This window comes from Ochotona princeps, chromosome 3, assembly GCF_030435755.1.
Source record: "Ochotona princeps isolate mOchPri1 chromosome 3, mOchPri1.hap1, whole genome shotgun sequence".
In the NCBI taxonomy this organism is placed as follows: domain Eukaryota; kingdom Metazoa; phylum Chordata; class Mammalia; order Lagomorpha; family Ochotonidae; genus Ochotona; species Ochotona princeps.
The window spans coordinates 18,582,992-18,596,155 of NC_080834.1; the positions used below are offsets into that span (position 1 = coordinate 18,582,992).

Sequence of the window (13,164 nt, forward strand, 5' to 3'; positions counted from 1 at the left end):
CTAGTACACATGCGTTTTCAAATGTTTTTATTTCTGTGACAGGCAGTTACAGACAGGAGGAGAGCCAGACCTTCCTCGTGCTGGTTCACTTCCCAAATGGCCCCAGTGGCGGCTGGGCTGGCCAGTCTCCCGCAGGGAGCCACAGGCACTGACAGGGAGCTGGGCTGAAAGGAGCAGCCAGGACACAGACTGCAGCCATGCGGGATGCCGCTGCAGGCTTAACCCACATGACCACAACGCTCCCGCAGTTTCCTAACATTGACTTGACTTGACTTGAATATTCCTGGTTTTGTGTCATTTCTAACACTGATACACCGTTTCAACTCAAATGCAAAGGATTTCACGTGTATGTTTGTATGTGCTGCACCTAGTGTAGTATGCCATTCGTTCTACCCATTTCTAGTTATCAACGCTTAGGCTCTGCTGTACAGAGCAAGCCCAACCAAGCGACTCAATGAGAAACTAAGTTCCAGGTAAATTCCTTCAACAAGTATAAGCCGTGAGACAGCATGGTCTCTACATCATGAAAATTTTTAGATAAACCTTGGTAAACTGACAGCGCAATGTCAGAAAAGCACACGGAAGTGATCTCATTCAAAAAGGTCGTTATGTGTTGGTTGAAAAACAGCATCACCACCATTATCACTGCAATTAGCGTAACAATAGCAGCGTTTACAAGTTTTAAAAGTTCAACTTCTCTGTCATCCTTTTCAGGCCAAGAGCACGGTATTCTTTTTGCAGAAATCTTCATTTTAGGAATCACAGCTTTCTTGATTTGCCCGATTTCTGTTCTGCCCCACTCTGCGCTCAGCACGTGGCTGACCCGAGGACAGATCTCCAGGGGCCGCACCTCGGGCAGCGCGCTCTGCTGCAGAGCCTGCACGCGCTGGCGGACCTCGGCCACCTTCTCCAGGAAGGAGAGCGGAGGCTCCTCGGGCAGAGACGACGCCAGCGCCACCAGCTCCTGCTGCTGCGCTCTCAGGTCTTTCATTCTTTCAATTTGGGGAGAATATTCTTGACTAATCAGATCGCCAACATCACAGAGCGCGGTCAGGAAGATGTTTTTTTTCTGTTCTATTGTATTACTAAGTTCATTAAAATACTGGAGAACAATTTCCTTATCACCTTGGACCATTTTCTCAGAAAGAGATTTTTGTTCTTCCAACTTCTCAATAACATGAGAAACTTCTTTCCAGTGTGTGTCAGTTAACTGTTTGAGGAGTTTTTGAGGTGTGTCTTTTTCTTTCAGATAGGCACTCTGAAGGTCATCAATGGGATGACCATGATGCTGACCTATGGTAAGGCAATGGCCACAAACTAACTTCTTATCTAGCAGACAATAAACATTTAGCGGTTGCCTATAATGTTCAGGGCAGGTGGCAATATCTGGATGGTCTTCTTGCTGGTACTTTTCAATAATAGCCATTAGTGCAAAGTTAACAGGTAAAGATTCAATACCAGTAGGAGCAATTTCAATAATGCTTCTGCAGTTAGGACACTTGAGTGGAATGCGTAAAGGTCTCCATATGTAAAAGTGACCAGATGCCTGGAGAACGTTTTCCAGACAATTCCTGCAGAACGTGTGAGAGCAGGGCAGTACCCGAGGATCTTCAAAAATGCTGTAACAGATGGGGCACGTCAACTCGTCCTCAAAATTGTGCATTTCCTATGAAGAGAAAACAATATGTCTTCAGTCTACATAGCACACACACATCTTCACATACTGTAAAAGCTTTAGGCATCAACCTTTACATCGTTAATGCACCGATGCCCAGAGGCGGTGACAGCCAGCTCACCTAGGCCAGAAGACATGGCACGCCTGGCCCGAGGATACAAAGTGCAGGCTGGCCGAGTCTTCTGGCCGAGCTCTGCAGCAAGCATCTGGCTCCGCGGATGGACTAAAGTGGACGCACACAGCCAACAGACCCTGGTGCAACCAAGGCGACCAGTGTCTCAGAACCATCAAAACCACTCAAGCGGTCCAGCACAATGGCCAATGGCTAACTCCTCCCCCTGGGAGCACCGGGATCCCATATGGGTGCCAGTTCGTATCCCAGCTGCTCCACTTCCCATCCAGCTCCCTGCTATGGACTGGGCAAGCAGTAGAGGATGGCCCAAAGCCTTGGGAGAACAGCTCCTGGCTCCTGGCTGTGGTTTGGTTCAGTCCCTTTACTAAGATATTTTTTAAAATGCAGCTTTCTCAGTAATTCAATCTCTAGCACATCATATTAAATAAATTTAAGAACTTAGCCTTTTATAATAAAAATCACCTCAAACAAAAACAGCAGCCATCCTTCCCCATGGGACCCAGAGACGCCAGGCAGCACGCTCAACTGCTGAGCCAGCCACCGCAACGGTGGTGGATTGTTTTTCAGGCTTTGCTGTTTCCACTAACTGAGCCCTCGTGGTTTGCAGCGTATCTGCCCTGTCAGGGCAAGCAGATACCTGAGCAAGGACTGCCTCTGGGACATCAATTCCCACCATTAAACCCGAAACAAAATACCTCAAACAGGAGTGCTACTCCTGTAAAATGTAACTGTTACTAAATTCTTTTATAACTTTTCATGTTCAGGTTTATGAAAACAACAGCAAAAATTAACATCATGCTTTTAATAAACAAAACCGCTTCAGGCTCTTTGTTACAGTACCCGGCTTCTCGTCTCTGCCACACTCAGTCTCCTGAGCTGGCCTCTCCCTCTGTCCTCAGCACAGTGCACGGGCTCACAGCGCATAGTGACAGCAACAAGCCTGCCAGGACAGGGCCTGCGTCTGAACCAGCTACACTCCCGGACCTAAACACAGAACTCGGCACACTCGAGTTCATTGGCTGAATGAATAACTCTCCAGCAGCTCAGTGTGAATAGAGAGCCTAGAGTTTTGTTTTTGTTATTTTTAAAAAGTAAAATCTTTATTTTGCATGGAAAAAGCTGTGACATGAGAGTCCACCAGGAAATACGCCATTTAGAGTGACCACACTCCCGTGCCTAATGAGTCCACATGTCCCAGGACACTGAGGTGGAAACATAAAAAAAATCAAAGGACCAAGGGAACAACAGAAAGATGACAAATTCCAGGGAACGCCCGTCAGGGACAGCCTACACCTTTGTGGGATGCTCTGAAGTAATGCAAAAACCACCAGAACAGCATGGGGCTGCTCTGGTCCAGCAGGTTAAAGCTGTGATGCCGACACCCTCCTAAGTCTTGGCTGCTCCACTTCTGAACCAGCGGCCTGTTAATGTGCTTGGGAAAGCCATGGAGGCAGCCAACTCTTGCTTGTTACACAGCAATGGACAACCAGAACACTTCCAAAGCAACACGCAATGCTAGAAAAGATTGTAGTGATGTCCCCAAGGCCTAGCAGGAAAAGGACGGAACATGGACACCCAGCTCCCAGCTACGGTGTTACCGCTGTGAAACAACCAACATTCTCACGGCAACCTCCCGGGCTGATGAAAGCTAACAGTATGGAGCTGACAGCAGGCATTTCCACAGGCAAAATAAAGGAATACAGAAGGAGCATTCCAGTTTTAAAAAGTTAGAAAATAAACTAGGACAGGCAGAATTAACTTAAAAAGATAAAATTACTAACATTTAAACACAAGAGCTGGTTCTTTACAGAAATAAGCTAACCATCAGTTTTCTGTAACAGGCAGTCTCCAAACTAACTCCCAGTGACAACCTCTACGACACAAAATTCACAAGTGACAGGATCACTTTCAATTTTGTTATTAAATACCCTGGCTTCTGGGTGGAGTGCCACATTCCCGCTGTTAAGCCTAACGCCCCATAAGAAACCCAGGCTGCAAAACTCCTACGTGAGCAAGCCCCAGGCTCGGGGAGGCCCTCGGCCACTGCCCCGCACACTCGCAGGTGACCTGGGCCTGAGGCGACCAGCTAAGATACCTAGTCCATTCCAATACTTAGGCTTTTAATGGGTTACCCGAAGATAACCTGTTAGGCAGAAATCCAAGCACTGCCCTAATCAAAGGAAAAGCAAGAAAGTGTACAAACTCGGCAGAGAACAAAGAAAAAAAAAAAAAAAACAGAAAAAGCTAGAATTAGAAAATCTCTTGCACAATTGTATGCTGATGTTTTTGAAATTGTGTAAGATGGGCCCGGTGGCGTAGCCTAGTGGCTAAAGTCCTTGCCTTGAACGCCCAGGGATCCCATATGGGCGCCAGTTCTAAGCCCAGCAGCTCCACTTCCCATCCAGCTCCCTGCTTGTGGCCTGGGAAAGCAGTCGAGGATGGCCCAATGCCTTGGGACCCTGCACCCGTGTGGGAGACCCGGAAGAGGTTCCAGGTTCCCGGCTTTGGATCGGCGCAGCACCAGCCATTGCGGCTCACTTGGGGAGTGAATCATTGGATGGAAGATCTTCCTCCCTGTCTCTCCTCCTCTCTGTATATCTGACTTTGTAATAAAATAAATAAATCTTTAAAAAAAAAAAAAAGAAATTGTGTAAGAAACAGATTTTCTAATTCAGATGACCTAAACTTTTTATGAGATGTCATTTCATTTTTATTGGAAATTCAGATACACAGAGGAGGAGAGACAGAGAGGAGAGACAGAGAGGAAGATCTTCTGTCCGATGATTCACTCCCCAAGCGACTGCAATGACTGGAGCTGAGCCAATCCGAAGCCAGGAGCCAGGAACCTCTTCTGGGTCTCCCACACTGGTGCAGTCCCAAGGCTTTGGGCCGTCCTCGACTGCTTTTCCAGACCACAGGCAGGGAGCTGGATGGGAAGTAGGGCCTCAACGACAGGAACCAGTGCCCATATGGGATCCCAGCACATGCAAGGCGAGGACTTTAGCCTCTAGGCTATGGCACTGGGCCCTCAAATGACAAATTAACTCATCAAATAAAAACAAACTATGGAGAAATTGTCAAGTAGATGAAGCTCCTCTGAAAAGCGAGGGGAGCATCTGACAAGTTCTGAGAAATGATCCAGAAACAATCTCTTGTTCCGCTGTTCCAGAATTCCAGTATGACATGATGCTAACAGAGTATGACACGATGCTAACACCCCCAAGACAGCACAGACTAAAGAATAATTTCAAAAACGGACACTGAAGTGAAATCCTGAACACATATTATCAAAAACAAATCCAGCAGTACAATAAAATAATACTGAATCTTATTTATAACTAAACAAAGGTGCTTGGCAAAAATAGAAAGTTCATTCAATATCAGAAAATTCCCCTCACGTAATTTACTCATAATACTCACAATGGGGTGAAAGATACATCACATATCAAAATCAATAAGCAGTCCACAGGGACAGAAAACAGGACAGCCCCCAGAGCTGGACCCAGCGTTCGCTACTGTTTGGGGTTTCAGTTTGAGAAGATGAAAAAAGTGCTGAAGAAAAATGCTAGTAAGTGCTGGAAAACAATATCAGTGTATTTAATGCTACGAAACAATACATAATCAAAATAGTAAAACGTGATATACTTTCCTATATTTTAACACAGAAACTTAAAAACATTTGTCTTTTAAAAAAAGCAAAAGTAGGGCCTGGCGGCGTGGCCTAGCGGCTAAAGTCCTCGCCTTGAAAGCCCCGGGATCCCATATGGGTGCCGGTTCTAATCCCAGAAGCTCCACTTCCCATCCAGCTCCCTGCTTGTGTTCTGGGAAAGCAGTTGAGGACGGCCCAATGCATTGGGACCCTGCACCCACGTGGGAGACCTGGAGGAGGTTCCTGGTTCCTGGCATCGCATCGGCCCGTTGCGGCTCACTTGGGGAGTGAAACATCGGACGGAAGATCTTCCTCTCTGTCTCTCCTCCTCTGTGTATATCTGGCTGTAATAAAATGAATAAATGAGGTGGTCACAGAAGGTGGCTGGGAACTCGCATTTACTTTTAACATATTGGTTACTCAATACTATGTCAATTAATTCCATAATGATGTCAATTTTTGCTGATGGTATGTTGGAGCTTTCAATTGACTTGGATGATACTCTGCTGGCTCTGTCTTCAGACCAGAGAAGGTATACCTAAGAAGCCGTTGAACTTGACTGGACAATAAGATGCTGGACTCTATGTTTGGTATACGCTTGCAATGGGGGAATCTCAACTGAACTTGAGCTGTGGTTATGCAACAAGGTGGAGGAATCCACCATGGTGGGAGGGTATGGGGGGGGGAGAACCCAAGTATCTATGTAACTGTGTCACATAATACAATGTAATTAATGAAGTTAAATAATAAATAATTTAAAAAAAAGCAAAAGTAAAAAAAAAGAAAAAAATCCACATAAAATGTATTTTCCAGGGCCAGTGCTGTGGCCCAGGAGTTCAGCCGTCACCTGCAGGGGCAGCTTCCCGTATGGGCGCAGGTTCGAGTCCCAGCTGCTCCACTCCCTATCCAGCCTCCTGCTATTTCCTAACCGGGAAGGGCTGCGGGGAAGGGCCCCTGCATCCACGTAGGAGTCCAGGAACGGTTCCCAGCTTTAACCGGTGCAGCCACTTGAGGAGTAAACTAGCAAACGGAAGACTGTTTTCTCCTTCTCTCTGTAAATCTACCTTTTCAATAAAGCTTAAAAAAAAAACTCAGAAACAAAACAGTCTTTCTTACATGGGACCCAGCCTTCCACCAAAAGGAAAATAACATTTTCCCCTATGGATACTAAAAATCTAAATAAAAACCGGTACTGAATTCAATTTCTGCTTCCTTCATGAAAGCTACCAAAAAATACAAAATAAGAAGGGGAGGGGGAACTGCCCAGAAAAAAACCGAAGGCTGAACTATCTACTTGTAAGTTGTTTCACTAATTTCTTGTATTTAAGCAAACACTTTTCTGATTTTCCAAATTTTTCTACAGAATGCCAATTTTCTATAGAGTTAGTTACACAACAGAGATAACAATAACAGATAACAGCCATATCAAGTTACCGGGGTGGGCGCTGGGCCCAGCAGTTACAGACACCATGTCCCATACGGGAGTACTTCCCACTGGGCTCTGCTCCGCTCCTGATTCAGCACCCCACAAGCAGCAGGTGCTGCTCCTGGTCCCCGCCACCCGCGTGGGGGCCGGGATCGAGTCCAGCTCGGGATTTCCACCCAGCTCCTGGCTTCAGTATGCACCAGGTGGGCCCCGGAGGCAGCTGAGGACAGAACCCTCGCGCAGTGGCCGTCTCCGCCCCTCAGACATTTTTTAATGTATATTACTTTCTTTTACGTACACTATTTTCACATTTATTAATGTTTTACTGTCTTTCACCTCTAGATGTAGATAATAACACATTCAATACATTTTACAGCCTCGGAAAAGAAATCCTGTTTACCACATTAGAAGCAGATGACTTGACCTGGACTTTGAATGAGTCAGCAGTTCAGTCTGGGAAAATTCAAGTGGTGCTGCCTCCCAGATGCTGCGTGCAGCTTTGTGGGCCCAACTGATAAGAAAAGTGTTCATTTCCTATACCCAACACTTCCTTAAGAAACACCACTGTCGAGGCTGGCACCATGGTGTAGCCAGCTAAGCCCCTGCCTGCAGCACCAGCACTCCACGTAGGCACCGGTTCAAGTCCCGGCACTGCACTTCCAGTTCAGCTTCCTGCTGATAGTGTGGAAAAGCAGCAGAGGCCAGCTCATGTGGCGGGGCCCCTACACCCACCTAGGCCCCTGACGTCAGCCTTTCTGAGCAGTGGGCCAGCCCGTGAAGGCAGGTCTGTCCTTCCTTCTCTCTTAACTCTACCCTTCAAAGCATAAAACAAATCTTTATTGAATAAATTACAGCTGACTCACCCACAAACATAGCAAAATGTTTGCAAAACCTTTCTCAAACAAGTATGCAAAAATAATGAAGCATTGTCACAATTCCAAATAAAACAATCTTAAGAGTCACATCTGATTTTAACTCTGCCCATTTGAACTTAAAAATATTTTGAAATCAACCTTATTCCCTATACTAAAAAAACAGAGTATTAATGCAACTGAACCAGGAACTGACCTAAGAAATTTGCAATCCTTTCCTTTTCTACCCTTCTAAGAGGAATACACCTCATGGAACATATTCAGCCACCTTTTTGTGAAAGGCAATATAAAACATCACCTAACGCCAAAACTTCATCTTGTCTAAGTGACGGTACTGTCCTTCCAAGGATGGCGATCAACACGTCGGGGCACAACTTCTGAATGAGCACAGAAATCAATGCAATTTGCAAATCGTGTGTGAGTGCTGACATACCCGGAACCTTGTAAGATTTCCTGAAGAGTATACAGAAGCTAGCAGTCACTATTTTGAATGTGTAGGTCAGACAAGAGCTAGGCTTTTCACTTTTCGCTCCTCTCACAGTATCGTTGGCATCTTAAGCGCGATCTACTTCTTTTTTGCAAGGGATTTTAAAATTTCACCTTAGAGTTAGCATTTCACTGAAGACTTCTTTCAGACTCAGGTTAATCTCCGGGCGCTCACATACTTTCTGGCTATCCTGGTTTAGACATTGTTGGATACACTTTATCTTCTCTACATTCTTTTCCAGATTTCTTTTCTCTTATTCTAAAATTCTCTCCTTAATTTTATTTTCCCCAAAAGCACGGCAGGAGGTCCTGGAAACGGGTGTTCTGTCTCTGGAGCCTGCCTTCCCCACGCTCGTGTTTTTAGAAAGAGCAAGGACCAGCGGCTACCTGTTGGAGCTTGCAGCACAGCCCTCGCTTGCATCTGGAAAATTCCCTGCGATTTTGTGGTGAAACACGACTGTCACAAAGGGCCTATTATTACCAGAGTTTTTATGAGTTCTCGATAATATTGATCAACAACAGTGACGATGGAACGAACCTTCGCGGTGATTTGAAACGGCTTAAGGGAAGATGCGTCCTGGGGAGAGGAGCGAGGGACCCCTGATTTAGGCTAGCCCCCCACACTGGGGGGTCGGCTAGCCCCTATCTCTCCGGCGCAGAGCCGACCAGGGGCCAGGTGCAGCTAACACCTCTCAGAGCCAGGCATAATGTCATCTACTCCTAGTAAGCCCTCAGCGCACCTCGCACAAGACGGCAGTGCTGTGCCCCCTGCAAGGTCTCGAACCGGCGTCTCCAGGCCCCGTCCTGGAGCGCCCCGGCGTCGCCCGCCCCGACCCCCGCGAGCCCGAAGGCTAGGTGGAAGGCATCCCTCCACCGATCACCAAAACCCAACTCCGAGCGGAAGGGAGGGCCACGCGGCCCCCAGACTGCCCATCTGGGACAAGAGGGAAAGAACGCAGGACTGCAGCCCGCACGACCCCCGCCACACACACGCTGGACAGGAAAGGGGCCCCACGAGCCGCCTGCTCGCCCCCCAAGGGCCGGGTCCCCAGACTCACCGCGACCAGGCCACTCCGCAGCCACGAGCAGACCTCCGGAGCCGTGCGCCTCGCAGCGGACGCCGAGTGCCCAGAGCCCCAGGTGCTCGCTGGGCGTGGCCTCGTGGGCGGCGCGGGGCGCGGGCGCGTCCCCGGCCTCGGCGCGGCGTCCGCCAATGGCCGAGCGCGGGCAGCCGCCGTTTGAAAGTCAACGGCCGTGGGCGCGGGCGAGGCGGAAGCGGGGGCGTGAGGCGCCGGCTCTCGGCGGGAACATCCCTCCTTGCGTGTCGGCGCCCAGGGCCTGGAAAGGGCCGGGCCGAGGAGGAGCGGGCAGCCCGAGCGCGGAGCCGGTTGGCGCGGCACGTGGGTGCGCGCTGCGGAGCGCGGCGTCCTCCCCGGTGACCCCTCGGGCTCGCGGCCCCGAGTCGCCCCCAGCCCCGGAGGCGCGCGCCCTGTCGGCCGGACCCCGCTGCGCCGGCTCTTCCTGCGTTCTGGAGCGTTCTGGAAGTCGAGCCGAAAGGGCTCGGCCCGCTGGAGCTCTTTCCAGGAGAGTCCTCGGACCCCTGAGGTCTCGGGGACGATCCGTGCCGCTCTCCTGGTTTGCTCTGTGAGATGGGTGCCTGCCGATGCCGGCAATTAGCGCGGAATTCTTGGCTTCAGTCCGCGCTTTCCCGAGCTTCACCAGGTTCCTGCCTCGTCGTCCGAATCCCCGTACAATCAGGACACAAAATATGCGTGGATTTGGAAGCGTTCTGCACCAAAATAAACTTTTAATTACGTTTTCCAGGAGCCATTTTCTAGTTCATCGTTCTTCTCTGTCGAAAATCTTAAGCTGTGTCTCAGGCACCCTTGCTTCTTGCTAAAGTTTCCCTGGCGTTTTTGCACCCCCCCCCTTAAGAATTGTTTATTTGAAAGGCAGTTAGAGGGAGAGGTGGCTTTGTTGGTTGGTTCACTCCCCCAGCTGGCACGATCCCGAGCCTGGAGCTGGGTTTCCTCACGGTCCCACAAGTGTCGCGGCCAGCTGAACGGGTTACGTGGACACTGCGAAAGTCTGGGGAATCAAGCACCAACACGGAGACCAGGCATGTTGGAAGTCTCTCTCAAGCCTCTCTCTATTACTCCTTATATACTGTTTCCCCCAAGCCCTTTAACAGAACAATAGGATGCCAATGAGTCTGATTAGACCAGGTGCTTTTAGCCGCAAGCCCATTTCCTGTAGAGCTCAGCTTAACTAGTGCTAATCAACTCCTCAGCCCACAACACACAAGGGAGGCAGAGCCTTCCCCACTTGGGCCATCTTCTGCCACTTTCCCCACCACACCGCAAGGCTGGCCCCGCTCCTGAATGTTCGAAAAGCCGTTGTAGTCAGTGTTTTACTAAATACAACTTTGGCTGCAGTATATAGCATGCATAGTATTATAATACTTTCCATGAACTTTATAATCTTTCAGGTATCAATTTCCACTTTCACACATTTTTTTTTCTTAAACACCGGGGTCATGATGCACAGCTTTGCAACTTTCGGTCTATGTATGAATAGCCTTTCATCACAATAATGCAGTGTAACAACATTCATTCAGAAAGGTAACTGTCTTTGGAGTCGAGGTGAGTACTGTTTGGAGCTCTAATGTTTCTTACCTGCTTCTCTGCCCTTCCTTCTCAGAGTTATGTATGATAGACAGCAGAAGCAGGCTTCACGGAGCAGCTGCTGTTGAGGAACCACCCCACACTGCTGGGTGTTGCTACAGAACCCGGCACCTTGGCAGGTGGAAAGCACTATTGCCTTAACTCCTGGGCTCCCCAGAGTCTCGGCAGGTGAGGGAGGTTGTTAGAGATAGAAGCTGGGGCTGAGAGGCGCATGTGCAGCTTCCGGCCAACCTCCTGGTTGGTCAGCGATGTACAGCTCTAGAGGGCATTTTGCAGATGCCAAGTGGGCATCAGCTGGTCCAGGAGGTCACATGACAGTGGAACTGCCTTCCTCCCACCCCCTGGGACCGGAATTCTACATAAACACTGGCCACAGTGTCCAGGATCCCACGGCTTTGGGTTAAGACCTGGAAGAAGCTCCTGGCCCACGACTTCGAATAAACTCAGCTCTGAATACTGTGGCCATTTGGGAAGTGAACCAGCGGATAGATCTGTCTCTCTTTAACTCCGTAAATAGGAGCTGCCTTTCCAATAAAAATATTTTTTTTAAATCCTTATCGTCTTCCCAGTTGCACTCAGATACAGTAAAATGAGCTCTGTGAAAATACTTTCTCTGGGTTTTTGTGGTTAAAATTACAAAGGTCAAATGTTTTTAGGTATTAATATTGCAACATCGGACCTCAAAACACGGCGTAAAACAACATCAACAAGGATGGTAAGAATTTGTCCTCGGAAAGAAAGGAGTTTGAGGTTTTCCGGCCTCCACGAGCTCTTCCACGCCCAAGTTCCTGCACTGCTTCAGCCAGCGCTGAGCCTGTCCCCGCCGCTGTGTGGCTAGGAGTGGTCCGGGAGATTCTCGAACTCACAGTCCTTGGTTCCCTACTGTGGTGCTAGTTCCTTGCATTGTCTTTGAAGTCCTAAAATTGAACCACAGAAATCTTCTAATCTTCGGAAATCATCTGTTCTCTCTTTTTTTTTTGAGAGAGAGATTTATTTATTTTTATAGGAAAGTCAGATATATAGAGAGAAGGAGAGACAGAGAGGAAGATCTTCCATCCGTTGATTCACTCCCCAAGTGGCCACAACAGCCAGAGCTGAGCTGATCTGAAGCCAGGAGCCAGGAGCTTCTTCTGGGTCTCCCATATGGGTGCAGGATCCCAAAGCTTTGGTCCATCCTTGATTGCTTTCCCAGGCCACAAGCAGGGAGCTGGATGGGAAGTGGAGCAGATGGGACATAAACTGTGTTCATATGGAATGCCAGCACTTGGAGGTGGAGAATTAGCCAATTAAGCTATTGCAACAGACACTATATTATCTATTATTACCAAATACCACTAATTCCTTTCCATTTTTTGGAAGGGGGCATGAGCTTTGTTAAATTGTCCATTTTGTGGGTCAGAAAATTCTGTGTACAATCATCACGTATCTTTTTATTGTAATTATTCAAGCATTTTTAATTGCAAAAATGTTTCTCAAAAATCATTAAATTTTATTTTTATTTGCTTTGACTCTCTAATCCATTTAATCAAACCAATGCTTACTGGCATGGGTCCTATGACTCAGGTTGCTCACCCAGGTGAGTTAACATGCAGACATGGTGTGGTGAGATGATCGTAACAGGTGAACGGTAGTCTTCAGGGATTGTACCTCTGGGAAAGGCAGCCCGAGGCCTGGGCCTCAGAGCTCCTCAGATTGCAGGTCACGGGGCAGTCAGGGGGCTGGAACTGCACATAGCCGGGCTGCATTCTTCCGGGAGTTCTAGAAGGATTTCAGCAGAAGCGAGGTTGCCCATCTTGCAATGGCATCGCCATGACATCTGTGCCGTACAGCCTCAGAAAGGCTCGGAAGGCTGCTTTCAGTGCCATGCCGTGGGCCTGTCCCATGCCCCAAACTGAGGGAAAAGGCCTCCGCTGTGTCTCCTGCATTGAAGGAACTGCTTCACTACATCTTGTGCAAGCTCGGAAGCGAGCTCCGACTACCCTGAGGGCCACAGTGCCTACATGAGGGGCGCTCTGCTGTATTCCCGAGCGGGTGGCAGCTGAGGAGGCATGAGCATGTCAACCAGGGAGCCCAACATCCCCCACTGTTTTCCCAGACCATCCGCAGGGAACTGGATTGGAAGTGGAGCAGCTGGAATTTGAACAAGCAGTCATATATGTTGCCAGCTCTGCAGGCAAGAGCTTGGCGTGTTATACAACGGCACTGGCCCCGTAAGCTCCTTATTGATTGAGCCAACTCG

General features: G+C 48.6%; 1 protein-coding gene across 3 annotated transcripts; it reads right to left on the reverse strand.

Annotated features, from left to right (window-relative positions):
* Positions 1-332: 332 nt before the first annotated feature.
* On the reverse strand, positions 333-9,364 carry TRIM59 (tripartite motif containing 59). Of its 3 annotated transcripts, none has more exons than XM_004598336.2 (2): positions 9,300-9,364; positions 333-1,666 (listed from the first exon to the last, which is right to left on the reverse strand). In XM_004598336.2, exon 2 carries the CDS (start codon positions 1,661-1,663, stop codon positions 452-454), a length of 1,212 nt encoding a protein of 403 aa, XP_004598393.2. In that variant the 5' UTR covers positions 1,664-1,666; positions 9,300-9,364; the 3' UTR covers positions 333-451. The 3 variants fall into 3 exon arrangements, with proteins under 3 accessions (XP_004598393.2, XP_058517153.1, XP_058517152.1); XM_058661170.1 differs by lacking the exon at positions 9,300-9,364 and adding an exon at positions 8,629-8,773; XM_058661169.1 differs by lacking the exon at positions 9,300-9,364 and adding an exon at positions 8,054-8,149.
* Positions 9,365-13,164: the final 3,800 nt, after the last annotated feature.

Bases quoted from the DNA above. Each gene is read 5' to 3' on its own strand.
- TRIM59 (XM_004598336.2), bottom strand. From the start codon at position 1,663: ATGCACAATTTTGAGGACGAGTTGACGTGCCCCATCTGTTACAGCATT.